The following is a 19367-nucleotide window of genomic DNA, read 5'->3' as shown; positions in this document are numbered from 1 at the left end:
ATACTCCTGCATTTGAATATTTGTACCAATAAATCATATGTGTACTGGTATACTGCCACGTAGACATGCATTAACTTGCATCGTATTGCCTAATATAACTATTTAATTGTATTCATTTTACCATGCTTTCCTTGCGGACGTTGTCTCCAATTTTTTTGGGGCAACCCCTATTGCGCACCTGGTTGAATGTCGTAGTTAAGTTGGTCTCCCTCGTTTGCATTTGGTGGAGTTTAGACTGAACTACAGTGAAGGAAACGATCAATAGTATAGAAAACCTCATCAATCTCTTATTTCAAATCCACACAGTCAAAACTTCAATATTTATTTTCACAACGTTAACATCTTGGATTCGCGCCGGTGTATTGGGCACGAGGTACCATGGACAATGCTTTTGACAACCTGGATGCTGTCGGCTTCCTACAAATTTGGCAACATTTCGATGTTGATGGTAGGATCTTACTCTTGAATAATTAGAACTGTATGTTGTCTTTTAATTACTATTGATATTTAATCCGTGTACGTATATCAGGCAATGTTTTAATCGAATGTCCATGCGCAAACTCAATCTGAACTTTACACCATGTCGTGGAGATAAAACAATACAGAATTAGGGTTTAATTCATCTTATGTTGTACATTTATTTGTTTTAGATAATGGTTATATTGAAGGAAAGGAATTGGACGACTTTTTTCGACACATGATGAAGAAACTTGGGATGAGTGTAAGTAGGCAATTGTAGGACTCCACGTTTCTTCTTTCCTTGTCATACCCAATGCATACTGTGTACATATTCCTAAAAATAACTACAGTAAGCTTTGGCTACTAACATCCTAGAATATCCTAATTAGACCTACTTTGCTCTGTTTTGTTGGGGGCATTCAAGCGATGTCAACATTAGATAACCTCTGAATCCAATCATTAGTCCACATTTTGTCATTCACTGAAATGACGTGAATTCTGTCGAAGTGATATTGTACAGGTAACACTGAATGAAATACTCAAACAAGTGCAACTAATTAATTGGTGAGCCCATTTGTGGAATGTGTTCAAATGTCACTGTGTTGTTCCTAAAGGATGAAATAACAGATGACAAAATTAGAAGAGTGAAAGAAAGGTTCATGTCAGCTTATGACACCACAGCGGATGGTCGCCTGCAAATCCAAGAGGTATGTTTACTTGTCATACATACCTTCTTCCCCTTTTATTTGTCTGTAGGTCATTTATTATTAAGTATACTTACAACCCAGAGAGAGAGGGGGGGGTAATTGGATTGTGATCAAAATGTCCTAACAGCATATTTTTTTTGTGAAGCAGCCTTGAAACTACCTAATTGTTCTGTCATTTGCATAATGTTATTGCCTTGCTTCATCTTTGTATGTCTTGCAATTAATTATAATGAGTTTGTTAAATTAAATTGCGTCTAATTTTGCAACTCATTTCGGCTTTGACATTTAGTTTTCTTTGTCCATAGACTGTATTTCCATACATTTTATGTTGAAAGAGGAATTATGCCTGTTGAAGCTGAGGGGACACTTACCCCTTAAATTGTAGGAAGAAATTATACAAGATTTAGTTAATTTTACACAAAATTACCCATCAGGGATTGAATTATGCCTGCCTGTGATTGTTAACTAATTTGATTGAACATAAATGTTCCAGTTGGCCACCATGATGCTACCGGAGGAGGAGAACTTCCTCCTACTGTTCCGCAGAGAAACACCATTGGACAACAGTGTGGAGTTCATGAGGGTAAGATCAAAGATCACATACAGTGATTGACATATATGCACAAAAAATACAATCCTATTATTGGTTGGGTAGTGTGTCCTATATTCTCTTGAGCACTTTCATCAAAGCTAAATGTGCCTCTCACTCCCCCAACAGATCTGGAGAAACTATGATGCTGACAGCAGTGGATACATATCAGCTATAGAGCTCAAGGTACATTCAAAGAATGCCCTTCTACTAATTGCCATGCTTTCAGTGAGACCGCTGCCATGGCCCGCTCAGAGACATTGTCTTAGCTAGTTGTTGTCTACTTTCTAAGTAAGAATCAATGAGTGGCCAAAGTTGTTATTGTTTACATAGTTGCTCTAGGTCTCTGTTGACACGTGTTGCTTTAAGGGTCTTTTGGAAGGATAGGAATGATGATAGTGTCTAAGAATCGTTGACAGACATGTTCTCCACTTGGTTCTGGAGCATTATCCTCTTATGTGGACAGATCAATAGGGTAGGGCTGATATATGATTAAATCGAATATCGTGATATTTGACATTATCATGACGTGCAAAATGATATATCATGATGTGTAAGGCTATACTCTATTTGAACTTTTCAAATCAAAACAGTGCAGTTTTATCAGGCTGTATCAATATGTTGAAAATGAAGTCTAAATAAATTAAATAAGCCTTATTGTTTACCAATGCTAAGAATAGTTCATTAGAATGCGGCTATAATATTGTAAATAAGCAAAAGAATTGCACTGTCTGGAATGATGTAGTCATTAACGGCGCAAAATGATTATATTGGATGTCGCGATATTTGGAGTAACATATCGTTGAAGTGTCCCCAAATATCGCCCAGCCCTACAAGGCAAGACAGAAGTACTTTTCTTCCAATTTCCAAACACTTGATGGTTTATAGTTCACCCACAGTACATTTACTGAAGAGGAATTGTACTATTTATGAACACTTTGATTCAGAATGAGGGACAAAAGTGTTATGGCACACTTTTCTCCCCTTTTTTTGTTCGGAGTGGCTTAGGAACCGACTTCTCCGGACTCCTCCCTCTTCCTGACAGCTAAAGGTCCAAAGCTTCTGCACATGTGCAGGATTCTCTACTTTGCACATAATCTCTGCTCGTTTAATAAAGTTAGATCAAAGCTGAATCAATGTCTGCAAGATCACATAATGATAGTATTCTACATAACAGAACCGAATATAATAGCTTAGTATAACGTTACTATAAGACAAAAAAAAGCTAATTTGTTTAACTTTTTAGGATAGGGGGCAGCATTTGGAATTTTGGATGAAAAGCGTGCCCAAAGTAAACTGCTTGCTCCTCAGGCCCAGAACCTAGGATATGCATATAATTGGTAGATTTGGATAGAAAACACTCGAAAGTGTCCAAAACTGTTAAAATAATGTCTGAGTATAACAGAACTGATATGGCGAAAACCTGAGGAAAATCCATCCAGGAAGTTCCGTTATTTTGAAATGGGTGTTTTTCCATTGAAAGCCTATCCACCATATAAATGGTTATGACCCAGATTGCGTTCCCTATGGCTTCCACTAGTTGAGAACAGTCTTTAGACATTGTTTCAGGCTTTTATTCTGAAAAATGAGGGAGAATGACAACATTGAGTGAGTGGACCCTGGGATGTCACCAGAGCTGGTTACTGCGCATGACCGAGAGCGCGCCTTTCTTGTTTTTCTTTTATATTGATGATGCTATTGTCCGGTTGAAATATTATTGATTATTTAGGCTAAAAAACAACCTGAGGATTGATTATAAACATCGTTTGACATGTTTCTACAAACTTTACGGATACTATTTGGAATTTTCATCTGCCCGTTGTGACCGCATTTGAGCTATTGGATTACTGAACAAAACGCGCCAACAAAATTGAGGTTTTTGGATATAAAGAGAGACTTTATCGAACAAAACAAACATTTATTGTGTAACATGGAGTCTTGTGAGTGCAACCATACGAAGATCATCAAAGGTAAGTGATTAATTTTATTGCTATTTCTGACTTTCGTGACTAATGTACTTGCCTGCTAACTGTTTGTAATGTTTTGTGTGCTGAGCGCTGTCCTCAGATAATCGCATGGTTTGCTTTCGCCGTAAAGCCTTTTTGAAATCTGATACCTTGGCTGGATTAACAACAAGTTAAGCTTTATTTTGATGTATTGCACTTGTGATTTCATGAAAATTCTAGATTTATAGTCATTTAATTTAAATTTGGCGCTCTGCAATTTCACCGGAAGTTGTCGGTGGGACGCTAGCCAAGTTAAGAGATTTTAGGATGATTGTCGCATTTTTCTCTCATGTGGCCAAAACTCAAGTGTGCGCCACCAGGCAAAATACACTGAGTGTACAGTACAAAACATTAAGAACACCTGGTCTTTCCATGACATAGACTGACCAGGTGAAGCTATGATCCCTTATTGATGTCACTTGTTGAATCCACTTCAATCTGTGTGGATGAAGGGGAGGAGACCGGTTAAAGAAGGATTTTAAAGTTTTCAGACATAGGTTGTGCATATATGTGCAGTTCAGAGGGTGAATGGGTAAGACAAAAGATTTAAGTGGCTTTGAACGGGGTATGGTAGTAGGTGCCAGGCGCATCGGTTTGTGTCAAGAACTGCAACGCTGCAGCGTTTTTCACACTCAACAGTTTCCCGTGTGTATCAAGAATGTTCCACCACCCAAAGGATATCCAGCCAACTTGACACAGCTGTGGGAAGCATTGGCGTCAACATGGGCCAGCATCCCTGTGGAACGCTTTTGACACCTTGTATAGTACATGCCCCAATGAATTGAGGCTGTTTTGAGGGCGAAAGGGGGGGTGTGCAACTCAATATTAGGAAGGTGTTCTTACACTGTGTACAAAACATTATGTGCTTTAATTGAAACTAAGTACAGGTATGCTACAGTTTAACACCACCTGCTCTAAAATGCACTCACTGTACATAATTCAAAGCTGAAGGCTAGTACAAAACAACACTGTATAACTCAAGAAGATCTAATGCATATCTCCATGAAACTTATTGAGATAAAATGGTTGGCATGCAGATGCTGCATGGACGATTGACAGTGAGAAATGTGAAGGGAGGGTTCCAACCAACATTTGTGTGTAAAGTAGAGGTAAAGAAACACATGAACAAAATGTGATTCAGCTCTGGGGACAAGGGATCCGGGGGCGGGACAAGAGCGGTTGCCTACAGATTTGCAGTCTATGCCTTTTTGATTATGTATGTATTTCTCCTTTATTTGACCTGGGACGTCACATTAAGAGACCACCTTTTTTCACTCGAGACCAAGGCCCATGTTTATCAAGTGTCTGAATAGTAGGAGTACTGATCTAGGATCAGTTTTAGATTATAATAAATGGATCCTAGATCAAGATAAAAACCTGATCTTAGATCAGCACTCCTACTCTGAGACACTTGATAAATATGGGCCCAGATCATCTAGTTGGCTGTCTTCCTCTGTGTCCTCCTAACAGGGTTTCCTGCAGGACCTGTTCCTCCAGCACAAGAAGACCATCTCCCCCAACAAACTGGAGGAGTACACCGACACCTTGGTAACAACAAGCCCCAGCTCCTTTACTCTGTCTCCATTTGAGGGCTCTTGGTCAAGAAGCGTAAAAAGTAGTCAACCTTACAGCCAATCGTTTTCCTCTCCTGGGTCTGATGTGTTGTGACCCAAACACAGTTTTCTCATCACAGACTGCTTTGAAGAGGTTGAAAATAATCAAAAGGATGTAGACGGTTATCTGTTGTCTCTTAAATGAGTATACTATACCCTATTCAATTTGGATGATTGGGGGAGAGCTATACATAGTAATGCTACTATGCCATTCAATGTAATAAGGAGTGCACTAAAGGGATTATTTCTCATTGAAGTATGTAATTGGCGGTAATACCCTTGGTATTCACTCCCCTCTAGTATTAGTAATTGGATGGTACTGTGATGGAGGGTGATCAGCTATTTAAAGATTTTCAGAAGTGATATTTTTTTTACTGTTTAGCCATTGTCATTAATTGTGGACCATTTAATGAATTACTGTGTGTGCGTGCGTTTTTATATATCAATGTTGAGTAAAATATGGTGCACAACATGGGAAATACACTGTCATCATTCGAATTAGATTCTCTTTGGTATTGTTGTACAGTGTTAATTTGACTTGGTGTCATCTGTATCACCAAGTAAAATTCAGAGTATGCAGTAGTGATTTTAGCATGTAAATCTTGGTGGGGCAAAAAAAAGAAAAGAAAAGTGGGATGCATGCCAGCAAAGCCACAACACTAAACAATACATTCATCGCACTATAACGGTGCCCACAAACTGTTAGGCCCTACAGTGCATAAAGCTGTCCCAACACCTTACCACTGCTTGTCTGGCAGCGAAACAGTTCATTCAGCCTCATTTTCCTGCTTGTTAAAAAAACATACTGTGGCTGACTTGCTTAAACAAATGTGTTTTTTTACTGACAATTGAGATGTACAATCTATGGCATAAGGGGATGACGAGCGGATGAGGCAATCCATAATTTCGATGAAGACATTAATGAGCGAGCTAGGATGGACGTTGTCAATATTACTATTCGTTCAGCACTTTCGAAATGTACAGCGACAGAATTCAGAACATGGGCCATTCTTACAGTATTCTCATTGTCTGCACACCAAGTCAGAACAGTATGTTAAGTTATGAGGGATGGACGGGACCAAATTATTAGGGTGAGGCACATGGGCTAACAGCTTACTACACAACATACACTTAGTGTTACTTTCTTGGCTACAGTATACATATCTCCCTGGCATATTACGTAATTTATGCAGCAGCATAGAAGACATTTTTGGAGTCACTTTGTTGTGCTGTGCTCACTTGAACAGGAAGGTGGCGCGGCGGTCCATCTTGTGGGCTCTAGAAAGAAGCCCGACATCCCGACTTGGAATTCCGAGTTGGATGAACATTTAAATTATTTTCTTGTTTTCCCAGTCACAGCTAATTCCCAGTTGTCTTGAACTACCTGATGTCTGAGATTTCCCAGTTCCGAGTTTCCAGTTGTTTTGAATGCGGCTGAATTCATTCTGCATTGAAAGCACGGCCAATGTATTCAAACTTTTCTGGCCCATGTCGTTACCCACCTTTTCGTGATATCCAATAGGTAGTTACGATCTTGTCTCATCACTGCAACTCCCCTACGGACTCGGCAAAGTTCGAGTGTCAAGCCGCACCTCTTCTTGACACACTGCCCGCTTAACCCGGAAGCCAGCCGCACCAATGTGTCAGAGATAACACTTGACCTGATGACCGAGGTCAGCTTGCAGGAGCCCGGCCCGCCTCATGGAGTCACTAGAGTAAGATGAGACAAGAACATCCCGGGCCGGCCAAACCCTCCCCTAAATGGACGACGCTGGGCCAAATGTGCGGTTAAGGCCGGCTGTGACACAGTCTGAGATTGAACCCGTGGCTGCAGTGGCGCCTTAGCACTCATTGATGCGATTTCCAACTTGTTGTGTAATGTTTGTCCAATGGCCGATGAGCACCGATACGTTTAATCTATAATTGCTTTTCATATGACAAGGATTGAAAAGGATTTGCCAGTAGATTGTCGACTTGATTCATGAAGATTTTGAAAGTATGATGTTGACATGATCCGTCCAATCAAAGCTACTGTAGATAAAACGTGATTTGACGTCATTTTATCTGTGGCCAATGATCTTGAGCCTTCTTGGATGGGCACTTATAATGTAAGTCTATGGCAGCACCCAAAAGGCTTGAATTTTCGAGCTCTACCAGTAGATTTTGCGGTTACGTAGTGTCTCCATGAGAGACAGAACACTGAACCAATCATGATGCAACTAGAGAACATTACCAACCCCTACGCTCCATATTTTCCGCTGGCTGCCCCACCACCACAGAAAGCTCTGAGCTAGGCAGAAACACCTGCATTTTGGAGCTGCCTTACTCAAGAAAGCATTTTGTATGCAGCTGTACTAACTAAATTATTGTTATTTTATAGTTTGCAAACTGATGTGTGACGTATTAATGCCAAAACAATAACATGCAAAACAGACTAAACAGGTGTGGCTCAAAACATGAATGATGCGTCGCCACTGAGTATGTGTAAATGTTCTTGGCAAATAAAGGTGATTCTGATGTGTATGTACTTTGACAAACTATCTAATGATTCTGATGCTTTATTCTGTTTATTTTCCCAACAGATGAAGATGTTTAACAAAAACAATGATGGCAGGCTGGATTTGAATGACCTAGCCAGGTACAAATTATTTAGCAATTGTTCTCCTACATTGCTAGGTGGCTCTTATTGTGCCTAACTGTTTTCCTTCTCCCAGAATCCTTGCTCTGAAAGAGAACTTCTTGCTGAAGTTTGACATGAATGTAAGTATAACATTTGTTGATGAATTTTTCTGATAACCTGCAGTCAGATAAGACTTAAGACATTGTCAATACACGCTCCATCTTCAATTACTTACTGTAGTCATCATTGGCTTGAATTAGAGGAACAAAATTGTGGGTGTTGCGGTACCACTCTGTTTCAGGCTTGCAGTCAAGAAGACCGGAAGAGGGACTTTGAGAAGATATTTGCCCACTATGATGTTGTAAGTCATTTTACGTTTAGCCACAACATAATTGTCTTCAACTTCAATTGGGATTGTAAGGTTGATGGTGATAAGCATATTAAATACAATTACAGTATTGCTTATGATGATGACTTGTGATTTTACTGATGCTTCATTGGCCTTAATTATAAAAAATATATAATATCAGTATAAATGGGCTAGAACACACAGCTGTATTGGAAGTGGATCAGTACAGGGGCGTAGGCACGGGTGGGCCTGGGGAACCAAGCCAATCCACTCAGATTGACTCAGACAAATGTTTTTGTTTTCTTTATAATTGTTTATGCTCTTTACTTGTCAGTTTTCCAATTTTGTCTTTTTACCTAAACATGCAAACACCATCAGATAGAATTCATAGCAAGCAGTCACTGGGTTAGTCAGATTTGATTAAATATAACAGGCTAGATGACCTGGAATGACATTCACTCTCACGGGATGGGTTGCCAAAAATAACTAATTGAAAGCCAATAAGCAATGAATATGACTACATTGAGGCATATGCCACTGTGCTTCTATGGCTATATGCACCATACCACTGCCTATTTCATTTGTTCATTTAGCAAACAAGACAGCTCATAATCCAGCCCTCTGGCTAAATGTGTAGAATAGCATTAGATGAGCTATAAAACTGCACATTTTCCTCTGCCCCAAGGCAAAATGTGTAAAACTGCAGGAAGTTAGCTGCTTTTTTTGGGATGGGGGCACCCACATTTCTGCAGGCCCACCCACCAATGAATATCTGGCTACGCCACTGAATACAGAGATGTATTCACAGGACGTAATGCCTATTAAAGATATAGTGCCAGGAATGTATTTCATCATTGAGCTTCTAATACCATTATTAACTGAAGTGGTGGTCCTGTTGCAGTGTCATGCTCCTCCGTGCTGCATGATTGTGGATGTGTGATGTAGTTATACATTATCCCATTAAGCAGAATTTAGATGCTGTCCTCTTTATAATCTCCCAAGGCACATCAGGTGGTCGTCTTCATCTCTTTTTCTGAAGTCAGCAATTTTTGTTGTTGTTGTTTACAGAGTAAGACGGGTGCTTTGGAGGGTCCGGAGGTGGATGGCTTTGTCAAAGACATGATGGAACTGGTCACGGTAAAAAAAAAAAAAATAATTGCTATACCTTAAACTACAAATGTACTTATGTTATTAACTTAGATATATGATGCTCCTATATTGATTCTGCGTTATTGTAAGTTATGGTCTCCGAATGTAGGCGTGGGTTCGGATCCCACTTCTGACACCGTGTTACTATATATTTATATGGATGAAGCAAAGAGAATTGAGTCAAGTTAACAGAACGTCCAACTGTAGTAGACTGTGAAGGCCTTGAGCTAATGGTTTGAATATGCTTCCTTTATACCCAACATAGCCTACCATTAGTGGAACGGACCTGGACAAGTTCCGCAAGGTCCTGCTGGGCCACTGTGACATGAACGGTGATGGAAAGATCCAGAAGAATGAACTGGCCCTGTGCCTCGGCCTGAAATACTCCAGTTAATAGTACTAATTACCCTAGTTAGCACCACAGGCTAACCGCTAACTCATTGATAGCATGCCGCAATGCAATAGCTCATAGCTTTTAGACAACCAAAGAGCATTGCATGATGGTTGGTTGGTTGAAAGGAAGTTGTTGCATAGAGTAGACCCATTGGGGCTTTTGGGGAATTTGTTTTGTGATCCTTCATTTTGTTTGACTGTATCTGTTGATGACAATTCTGAGTACCTTTGAGAACGTTGTGTGTGTGTGAACTATTTTGTATGCACGTTGCATACGCCTGCCTATAACTTGCAAAAATATAGTGGTGATATAAGTATTTTGGGATTTAAGTTGTTTTGGGATATTTGTGGGTTGTATTGATTTAATTACCATGATGGCTGCATTTACTTGTCAGAACTGTGTTGTTTTTTATGTGCAAAAAATATGGTGAAAATAAGTGCCATTTAATGGTTTGACATTTCACCTCCTACTTTAAATGGTATTTGTAGAGAATGTACTATCAAAGTAAATATGTAATACAATGTAACATGTAATGCAATACAGTATGACAACAATCTCTGTGTCCCTGGCATCTGTATGTTTCTCCAGTCTGTAACAACAGTCTGCAAACACAAGCTAATGCAGTTCTATTATTGAACTAATCATCACTATTTACATAACCACAACTTGATTAATAGTACATGTCTGGTGTATACCCATTGTATCAGAGCAGACAATGCTGTGAGCCTTAGGCACAAAGGAAAATATTGACACATGAGGATGTCTGGGCTTCCATTCTCCATGATCTCAGTCCTTTCGTGCAATAATGGATTTTCAGAGTTTCATTGCTTTAATGCTTGGTAACCAGAGCTTTTCAAAGGCCCAACAGCCAAAATGCTATGGAAACAGATTGAACAGCAACTCAAAGCACCCATTAAAGAGATATACAAAGCAAATATGGTTGATAGAAAGTAGACCAGAATGGCTTTAAAAGCTTTTCATAAGTCCATTGGGCGCTGTGTAATTCTGTGAAGCCAAGGCTCATAGCGCACTGTCACTGTTGTCTAGTTGGAGGCTGATGTCATTGCTAAAAGCCCCACCAGATGCCTGCCTGACTAAGGCAAGTGAAGTGTCTCTAACCTAACAGCAGCTCACGAGCAGGAAAATTACAGAGGACAGCAGTCTAGAGAGTCATTATTGTGTCACTTGCTGTGCCCTCTTTGAAACTTGCTGTGCCTTCAAATTCCTGACCACAGTATAGCTGTGTTTCAATACCCATACTGTATATTACTTACTTAATGAGTATATACTACATACTATTAGTTCATTTTAGTATACTGTAAACAAACCGTGTCCTTTCAGCTGAGCATACTAGCGCTTTGCCTTCTCCCCGAAGTTGATGCTGTTGCTATGCAACCTCTTGCTAGTTTATTAGCATAACAAATTACTAGCCAGACTTCAGGTGTGTTCGTAAATTCAATCTGGAGTGCCAGAGTGCGCTCTGGGCGTTCGTCAATTCAGGGCGTTGTCAGATTGTCTATTTGTAAATTCAGAGGGCACACTGGGGGCTCGGGCCGAGGATTAGGGTTGATCCGAGCGTTCTGGCCTCACAACGGCTGTCAAACACCCAAACTAACTGGCTAACTTGCTAGCTACTTCCAGACACATGAGAGAACACCGCACTCTGATCATTTTACTCAACCAAGCAGACCTGGTTAGGTAGTTTAATGATGCTTTTTTGCCGACATTTACTGACACCGGTCACATTCAACAGGTGTTGAGTGTTTGTAAATCCATCAGTTATTCGCACTCTGCCTCTGGCAGTCAGACGAGAGTGCTCTGAAATTGGAGTCTATAGCCCAGAGCGAATTTACAAATGGACCTGAACGACTATACCACTTAGCTAAACTATGAATGACAATCAAGTCAATAAACGTTGGGTAGTTAGTTAAATAGCATAAAGTAAATATACTGGGAAGTTTGATGTACTAGTAGCCAACTAACATTACAGTAGGTCGCTAACATACCCGGCTGTTACATACCAAGGTAAAGACAGTTTCAGGTTGGATACTCGATGGCTTGGGCCCCTCTCTCGGGGTGAACCCATTCCAGGGCGCCCTGCCCTTCACAAAGAAAATAGAACTCTACCCCGGGGCTCCCGCCAGCTTCTCCGGGATCGGTCGCGTTACCACACTGGATGCCTCGCGGCATCCGTCTCCGCCAGTCCGTGGACTTTCTAAAAGTAATTTGAGGTCAGTAGGTCACATTGACCAAGGAGCTTTTGAGATTTGAAAGTTTGAAAAATTAATGTAAAATTGTGTGAGATGAAAATGGACAAACTAAACGGTGTGCAATATAGAAGGGTAGTCAGTGGACATTCTGAACCTTCTTTGAGTCCAGTAGGTCATATATGACCAAGGAACTATTGAAATTTAAAACATTGAAAATTCATGTAAATTGCTTCAGATGAAAATTGACAAACTAAAGTGTGCAATGTGTAGGCCAGCTGAGTGTACATTCTGAACCTTGTTTGAAGACAGTTGGTCACATGACCAAGGAGCTATTGACATTTTAAAGTTTGAAAAATGTATGTAAAAACGTGAGAAATGAAAATGGACCAACTAAAGGGTGTGCAATGTGTAGGTCCACTGAGTGTACATTCTGGAAGTCAGTAAGTCACATGACCAAGGACCTATTGAAATTCTAAGATTTTAATAAATAATTTAAAATAGTGCGAGATGTAAATCGACGCAGAAAAAGTGTGTGCAATGTGTGTCTATGCCATCGGGTTAGCTACAACCAGTTTTGAAAGTTTTAGGAGTAATAGTTAAAGAACTATTGAAATTTGGAAAATGTGATTTGTCACCATGTTGACGGTTAAGAACTGCTGTTGGTGGACGTAAGGAAAACTACAGGTGAATATCCGTTGAATATCCAACCTGAATCTGTCCTTACCTCGGTGCGGTACATATTACTGTAATGATATGCTATGCGGTTCGTTAGGATAGCGTAGCTAACAAATTGTCAGGAAACATAACATGTAACGTAACTTATTTACTTTATTACATTGCTCAACAATTTCTTATCATTTGTCAAAATTAGTTAAAGCAACAAATTTGTATCCGCTCTCGTTGGACTTCGGCTGCATATTTTCCGCAATTTTCTTCATATCTAAAAACGTTGTGAAGCCACGCCCATTTTCTGAAGAAGACCACAAGTCTGGTTCATCCTTGGGAGCAATTTCTAAACGCCTGAAGGTACCGCGTTCATCTGTACAAACAATTGTACGCAAGTATAAACACCATGGGACCACGCAGCCGTCATACCGCTCAGGAAGGAGACGCGTTCTGTCTCCTAGAGATGAACGTACTTTGGTGCGAAAAGTGCAAATCAATCCCAGAACAACAGCAAAGGACCTTGTGAAGATGCTGGAGGAAACAGGTACAAAAGTATCTATATCCACAGTAAAACGAGTCCTATATCGACATAACCTGAAAGGCCGCTCAGCAAGGAAAAAGCCACTGCTCCAAAACCACCATAAAAAAGCCAGACTACGGTTTACAACTGCACATGAGGACAAAGATCGTACTTTTTGGAGAAATGTCCTCTGGTCTGATGAAACAAAAATAGAACGGTTTGGCTATGATAGTTATGTTTGGAGGGAAAAGGGGGAGGCTTGCAAGCCGAAGAACACCATCCCAACCGTGAAGCACAGGGGTGGCAGCGCTTTGCTGCAGGAGGGACTGGTGCACTTCACAAAATAGATGGCATCATGAGGCAGGAAAATTATGTGGATATATTGAAGAAACATCTCAAGACATCAGTCAGGAAGTTAAAGCTTGGTCACAAATGGGTCTTCCAAATGGACAATGACCGCAAGCATACTTCCAAAGTTGTGGCAAAATGGCTTAAGGACAACAAAGTCAAGGTATTGGAGTGGCCATCACAAAGCCCTGACCTCAATCCCACAGAACATTTGTGGGCAGAACTGTAAAAGCGTGTGCGAGCAAGTAGGCCTACAAACCTGATTCAGTTACACCAGCTCTGTCAGGAGGCATGGGTAAAAATTCATCCAACTTATTGTGGGAAGCTTGTGGAAGGCTACCCGAAACGTTTGACCCAAGTTAAACAATTAAGGCAATGCTACCAAATACTAATTGAGTGTATGTAAACTTCTGACCCACTGGGAATGTGATGAAATAAATAAAAGCTGAAATAAATCATTCTCTCTACTATTATTATGAAAAGTCACATTCTTAAAATAAAGTGGTGATCCTAACTGACCTAAGACAGGGAATTTTTACTCTGATTAAATGTCAGGAATTGTGAAAAACTGAGTTTATATGTATTTGGCTAAGGTGTATGTAAACTTCTGACTTCAACTGTAGTTGGGTGGGCTATGTACAGGTGCAATGATCTGTAAGCTGCTCTGACAGCTGACGCTTAAAGTTAGTGAGGGATATATGAGTCTCCAGCTTCAATGATTTGTGCAATTCGTTTCAGTCATTGGCAGCAGAGAACTGGAAGGAAAGGCGGCCAAACGAGGAGTTGGCGTTGGGGGTGACCAGTGAAATATACCTGCTGGAGCGCATGCTACGGGTGGGTGCTGCTATGTTGACTAGTGAGCTAAGGCGGGGCTTTACCTAGCAAAGACTTATAGATTTCCTGGAGCCAGTGGGGTTGGCTACGAATATGAAGCGAGGGCCAGCCAACGAGAGCATACAGGTCGCAGTGGTGGGTAGTATATGGGGCTTTGGTGACAATATGGATGGCACTGTGATAGACTGCATCCAATTTGCTGAGTAGAGTGTTGGAGGGTATTTTGTAAGCATGAGTGAAGGATGCTTTGTCGCGAAATAGGATGCCGATTCTAGATTTCATTTTGAATTGGAGATGCTTAATGTGAGTCTGGAAGGAGAGTTTACAGTCTAACCAGACACTTGGGTATTTGCAGTTGTCCACATATTCTAAGCAAGCAGCAAGAGCGACATCATTGATGTAGACAGAGAAAAGAGTGGGCCCGAGAATTGAACTATGTGGCACCCCCATAGAGACTGCCAGAGGTCCGGACAACAGGCCCTCCAATTTTACACACTGAACTCTGAGACGTAGTTGGTGAACCAGCCGAGGCAGTCATTTGAGAAACCAAGGCTGTTGAGTCTGCCGATAAGAGTGCAGTGATTGACAGAGTCGAAAGCCTTGGCCAGGTCAATGAATACGGCTGCACAGTATTGTCTTTTATCGATGGCGGTTATGATATTGTTTAGAACCTTGAGCGTGGCTGAGGTGCACCCATGACCAGCTCGGAAACAAGATTGCATAGCGGAGAAGGTACGGTGGAATTCGAAATGGTCGTTGATCTGTTTGTTAACTTGGCTTTCGAAGACCTTGGAAATACAGGGTAGGATAGATATAGGTCTGTAACAGTTTGTGTCTAGAGTGTCTCCCCCTTTGAAGAGGGGGATGACCGCGGCAGCGTTCCAATCTTTAGGGATCTCAGACGATACGAAAGAGAGGTTGAACTGGCTAGTAGTAGGGGTTGCAACAATTGTGGTGGATAGTTTTAGAGAGGGTCCAGATTGTCTAGCCCAGCTGATTTGTAGGGGTCCAGATTTTGCAGTTCTTTCAGAGCATCAGCTCACTGGATTTGGGTGAAGGAGAAATGGGGGAGGCTTGGGCAAGTTGCTGTGGGGGTGCAGAGCTGTTGATCGGGGTAAGGGTAGCCAGGTGGAAAGCATGGCCAGCCGTAGAAAAATGCTTATTGAAATTCTCGATTATCGGTGGTGACAGTGTTTCCTAGCCTCGGTGCAGTGGGCAGCTGGGAGGAGGTGTTCTTATTTTCCATGGACTTTACAGTGTCCCAGAACTTTTGGGAGTTTGTGCTATAGGATGCAAATTTCTGTTTAAAAAGCAAGCCTTTGCTTTCCTAACTGCCTGTGTATATTGGTTCCTAACTTCCCTGAAAAGTTGCATGTCGTGGGGGCTATTCGATGCTAATGCAGTACGACACAGTATGTTTTTGTGCTGGTCAAGGGCAGTCATAGCCCTTGGTTCACTCCAGACCTATCTGTTCTTAGTTCTACATTTTTGGAATGGAATATGCTTATTTAAGATGGTGAGGAAAGCACTTTTAAAGAATAACCAGGCATCCTCTACTGACGGAATGAGGAGAATATCCTTCCAGGATACCCGGGCCAAGTCAGTTAGAAAGGCCTGCTCGCTGAAGTGTTTTAGGGAGCGTTTGACAGTGATGAGGGGTGGTCGTTTGACCGCGGACCCATTACGCACAGAGGCAGTGAGGAAGTGATCGCTGAGATCCTGGTTAAAGCCAGCAGAGATGTATTTAGAGGGCAGGTTGGTCAGGATGATATCTATGAGCGTGCCCATGTTTACGGATTTAGGGTTGTACCTGGTAGGTTCCATGATAATTTGTGTGAGTTACCTGGCCCTGCCATTGTTAGAGAAGAGGCCATCAATTGAACACAAAAAATCCAGTTCAGATATTTGAGATGTATTCATTCATTACCTCCTGGTTAATCAAATTGTGGTTATGCCCTGTTCTTAAGGTGACCCATAGCGGTTTGGCATGTGCAACCAAAGATTGAAACCTGAAAATAACGTCACAATCCATTCCCTGGATAGATCTTCCACCACACTGCTAGACAATATTTTAATAGATTGTAGTGGGTGGAATGTAATGAATGGGATGGTAGCAAAAACATACAACCAAAAGTTGTGTTTATAAATGTACGCACAACTTTAATTTGCATGTTCTTGATACTGTCACATTCATTTCATTCCAGCCATTACAATGGGCCCGTCCTCCCCATTGATCCCTCCACCACCAGCCACAGTGAGTCCATTCTCTCTCCCCCGTTGCCGTTACAGGTGGGTTCCCCCATACCAGTGGTGTAAAATCAAATCAAATCCAATTTTATTTGTCACATACACATGGTTAGCAGATGTTAATGCGAGTGTAGCGAAATGCTTGTGCTTCTAGTTCCGACAATGCAGTAATAACCAACAAGTAATCTAACCTAACAATTCCACAACTACTACCTTATACACACAAGTGTAAAGGGATAAAGAATATGTACATAAAGATATATGAATGAGTGATGGTACAGAACGGCATAGGCAAGATGCAGTAGATGGTATAGAGTACAGTATATACATATGAGATGAGTAATGTAGGGTATGTAAACATAAAGTGGCATAGTTTAAAGTGGCTAGTGATACATGTATTACATAAAGATGGCAAGATGCAGTAGATGATATAGAGTACAGTATATACATATACATATGAGATGAGTAATGTAGGGTATGTAAACATTATATTAAGTGGCATTGTTTAAAGTGGCTAGTGGTACATTTTTACTTAATTTCCATCAATCCCCATTATTAGAAAGGTAAAGTACTTAGGTAAAGGTTTTTGGGGGTATCTGTACTTTACTATTTATATTTTTGACCACTTTTACTTTTACTTCACTACATTCCTAAAGACGATAATGTAGTTTTTACTCCATACATTTTCCCTGACACCCAAAAGTAGCTTAGTTTGTAAATTATGTCAGTGTTGGAGCGTGCCACTGGCTATCCATATTTTTTTTTTAAACAAGACAATCGAATGTGAAATGATTGAAACTTTTATTTTGGCTTTTGATACTTAAGTATATTTTTGCAATTACATTTACTGTTAATACTTAAGTATATTTAAAACCAAATACTTTTAGACTTTTACTAAAATATTATTTAACTGGGTGACTTTCACTTTTACTTGTCATTTTCTATTAAGGTATCTTTACTTTTACTCAAGTATGAAAATTGGGTACTTTTTCCACCACTGGCCCATACAACTGCCTGATTCCTGTTATCTCATCCAGCCCAGCTGGAACTGACCATAATGACGCTGTGTGCTCTTTGTCATTAACTCCACCGGCTCTGTGTTTAAGGTGCCAATCCAGGGCCTCTTTTGGTTTTGCCAGCCTCCCCTTCGGACTAAGCCATTCTCCAATGCATCAGAGAAGCCTGTGCCAACACAGAACAGCCATAGAGGAAATGAAGACAGCCTCTAATCAAGATGTCTGTACCAAGGGATGATGGGAGGATTATTAGCACGGATTTGGAGTTGGGAGGAAAGAGGGGGATGCCAATATAGGGGTGCTGTTTGGGGGCTCTGCAGCTGCGCCACATAATAAAAAATAGAGCTGTGGAGTCTGATGGCTAAATTAAAGACTATGTAATACTCGCTGATAGCCTGGAGCTAATGATGCGCCTTTAGATTCTCTGTGGTTGTCAACCTATTGCCAGGGTCCTGTTTGCATGCGAAGATGCTCCAAAAACATTAAAACTTGTCCAAAACATTTTTACTACAGTGTGTGTTAATGAACAGAACCCTATATTGGGACACTGACTTCCAAGGGGGTAGCTTGAGTGTACATTGATGACACATTTCCTGCTGTTAGATAAGTTGAGTTATCTGAGTCATATACTATAGTTATAGTACCTGTATGTACTAATAATACTTTTTAAAAGCTGGGAGTGAAAGTATCATCAGCTACAAAATGTAGTAAATATTATTACACCTGGCATGATGGTATGAAACATGGGACCTCCAGTAAGAAATTAAATGTGTTATTTTCTAGTCATAGAATATTCAACAGGCCTTGAGGCTGAGATGCAGTAAATAGCAGACTACTATGTGGATGGTGTGAGATTTTCCACAAGTGTTAATTTTATTAAATGACATATTCCTAAGGGAACAAGCTACATTCAATTAGATCCCCCAAAAATCTGATATCTTAGTCTCAATGTGTTATTATTGTCAATATTTCATGCCTAATGTGATTGATTGTGATGAAAACACAGTAGCTCTTGTAGCCTATGCCATTTTTGCAATCATGTGAGGACCTCTTGTGGTAGTCTGTGGTACACTACTATTCGTAGCTGCCCTCATTCATAACCAATTACAACCAGAATCCAAACCTTTACCTTAACTCTAGCTTCATGTCCACATCCCGGCTCAACCCTAACCCTAGCCTCAACTACAACCCTAACCCTAGCTTCATGTCCACATTCCAGTTCAACCCTAATCCTAGCCTCAACCACAACTACAACCCTTTCCTCAATCACAACCCAAACCCTAGCTTCATGTTCACACCCCAGTTCAACCTTAACCCTCAACCCCATCCCAACCCTAACCTTGGTTTATCTTACTCTAACCTACTTTGTACCCTACTTTTCTCTTTGGTGCTGAAGCTCAGCTCTACCTGGCTTTCCATTTGACATGTGGTACAGGAGGTTGGCTCTGGGTAGCTCTGGCTCAGTTTAACCACTGATCCTCATCCCATTGATGTCATGGCAACATGGCACTCTCCGCACCTTAGCACACATGCACTCTCGCAAACACACACACAAACACATTCATGCTACATACACATCACAACTCTACCAGAATCATATTATTATTGCTAAATACTGCACAATTTAAACACTTGCCAAT

At 40.8% G+C, this 19367-nt stretch overlaps 1 protein-coding gene and 1 long non-coding RNA gene across 3 annotated transcripts; both read left to right on the top strand.

Moving 5' to 3' along the window:
- The first annotated feature begins 121 nt into the window (after nucleotides 1-121).
- LOC139558681 (secretagogin-like) lies at nucleotides 122-10445 on the top strand. Of its 2 annotated transcripts, XM_071373990.1 has the most exons (11): nucleotides 122-448; nucleotides 651-721; nucleotides 1074-1166; nucleotides 1660-1749; nucleotides 1885-1941; nucleotides 5232-5309; nucleotides 7957-8012; nucleotides 8089-8134; nucleotides 8296-8355; nucleotides 9412-9480; nucleotides 9758-10445. In XM_071373990.1, exons 1-11 carry the CDS (start codon nucleotides 379-381, stop codon nucleotides 9884-9886), a joined length of 819 nt encoding a protein of 272 aa, XP_071230091.1. In that variant the 5' UTR covers nucleotides 122-378; the 3' UTR covers nucleotides 9887-10445. The 2 variants fall into 2 exon arrangements, with proteins under 2 accessions (XP_071230091.1, XP_071230092.1); XM_071373991.1 differs by lacking the exon at nucleotides 5232-5309.
- Nucleotides 10446-11417: 972 nt separating this feature from the next.
- On the top strand, nucleotides 11418-18228 carry LOC139559158 (uncharacterized). The gene is made up of 2 exons (XR_011671702.1): nucleotides 11418-11584; nucleotides 17818-18228. It is a non-coding gene; the product is annotated as an uncharacterized lncRNA (long non-coding RNA).
- The last annotated feature ends 1139 nt before the right edge of the window (nucleotides 18229-19367 follow it).

Source organism: Salvelinus alpinus, chromosome 29, assembly GCF_045679555.1.
Source record: "Salvelinus alpinus chromosome 29, SLU_Salpinus.1, whole genome shotgun sequence".
NCBI lineage: Eukaryota > Metazoa > Chordata > Actinopteri > Salmoniformes > Salmonidae > Salvelinus > Salvelinus alpinus.
The sequence above is the reverse complement of the archived record's forward strand: the minus strand, read 5'-3'. Positions and strand labels throughout refer to the sequence as shown.

Excerpts from the sequence above, each read along its gene's own strand:
- LOC139558681 (XM_071373990.1), top strand. The coding sequence starts at position 379 with ATGGACAATGCTTTTGACAACCTGGATGCTGTCGGCTTCCTACAAATT. Across the intron at positions 5,310-7,956 it reads AGGAGTACACCGACACCTTG|ATGAAGATGTTTAACAAAAA; the intron begins GTAACAACAAGC and ends TTTTCCCAACAG. Across the intron at positions 9,481-9,757 it reads ACATGATGGAACTGGTCACG|CCTACCATTAGTGGAACGGA; the intron begins GTAAAAAAAAAA and ends TACCCAACATAG.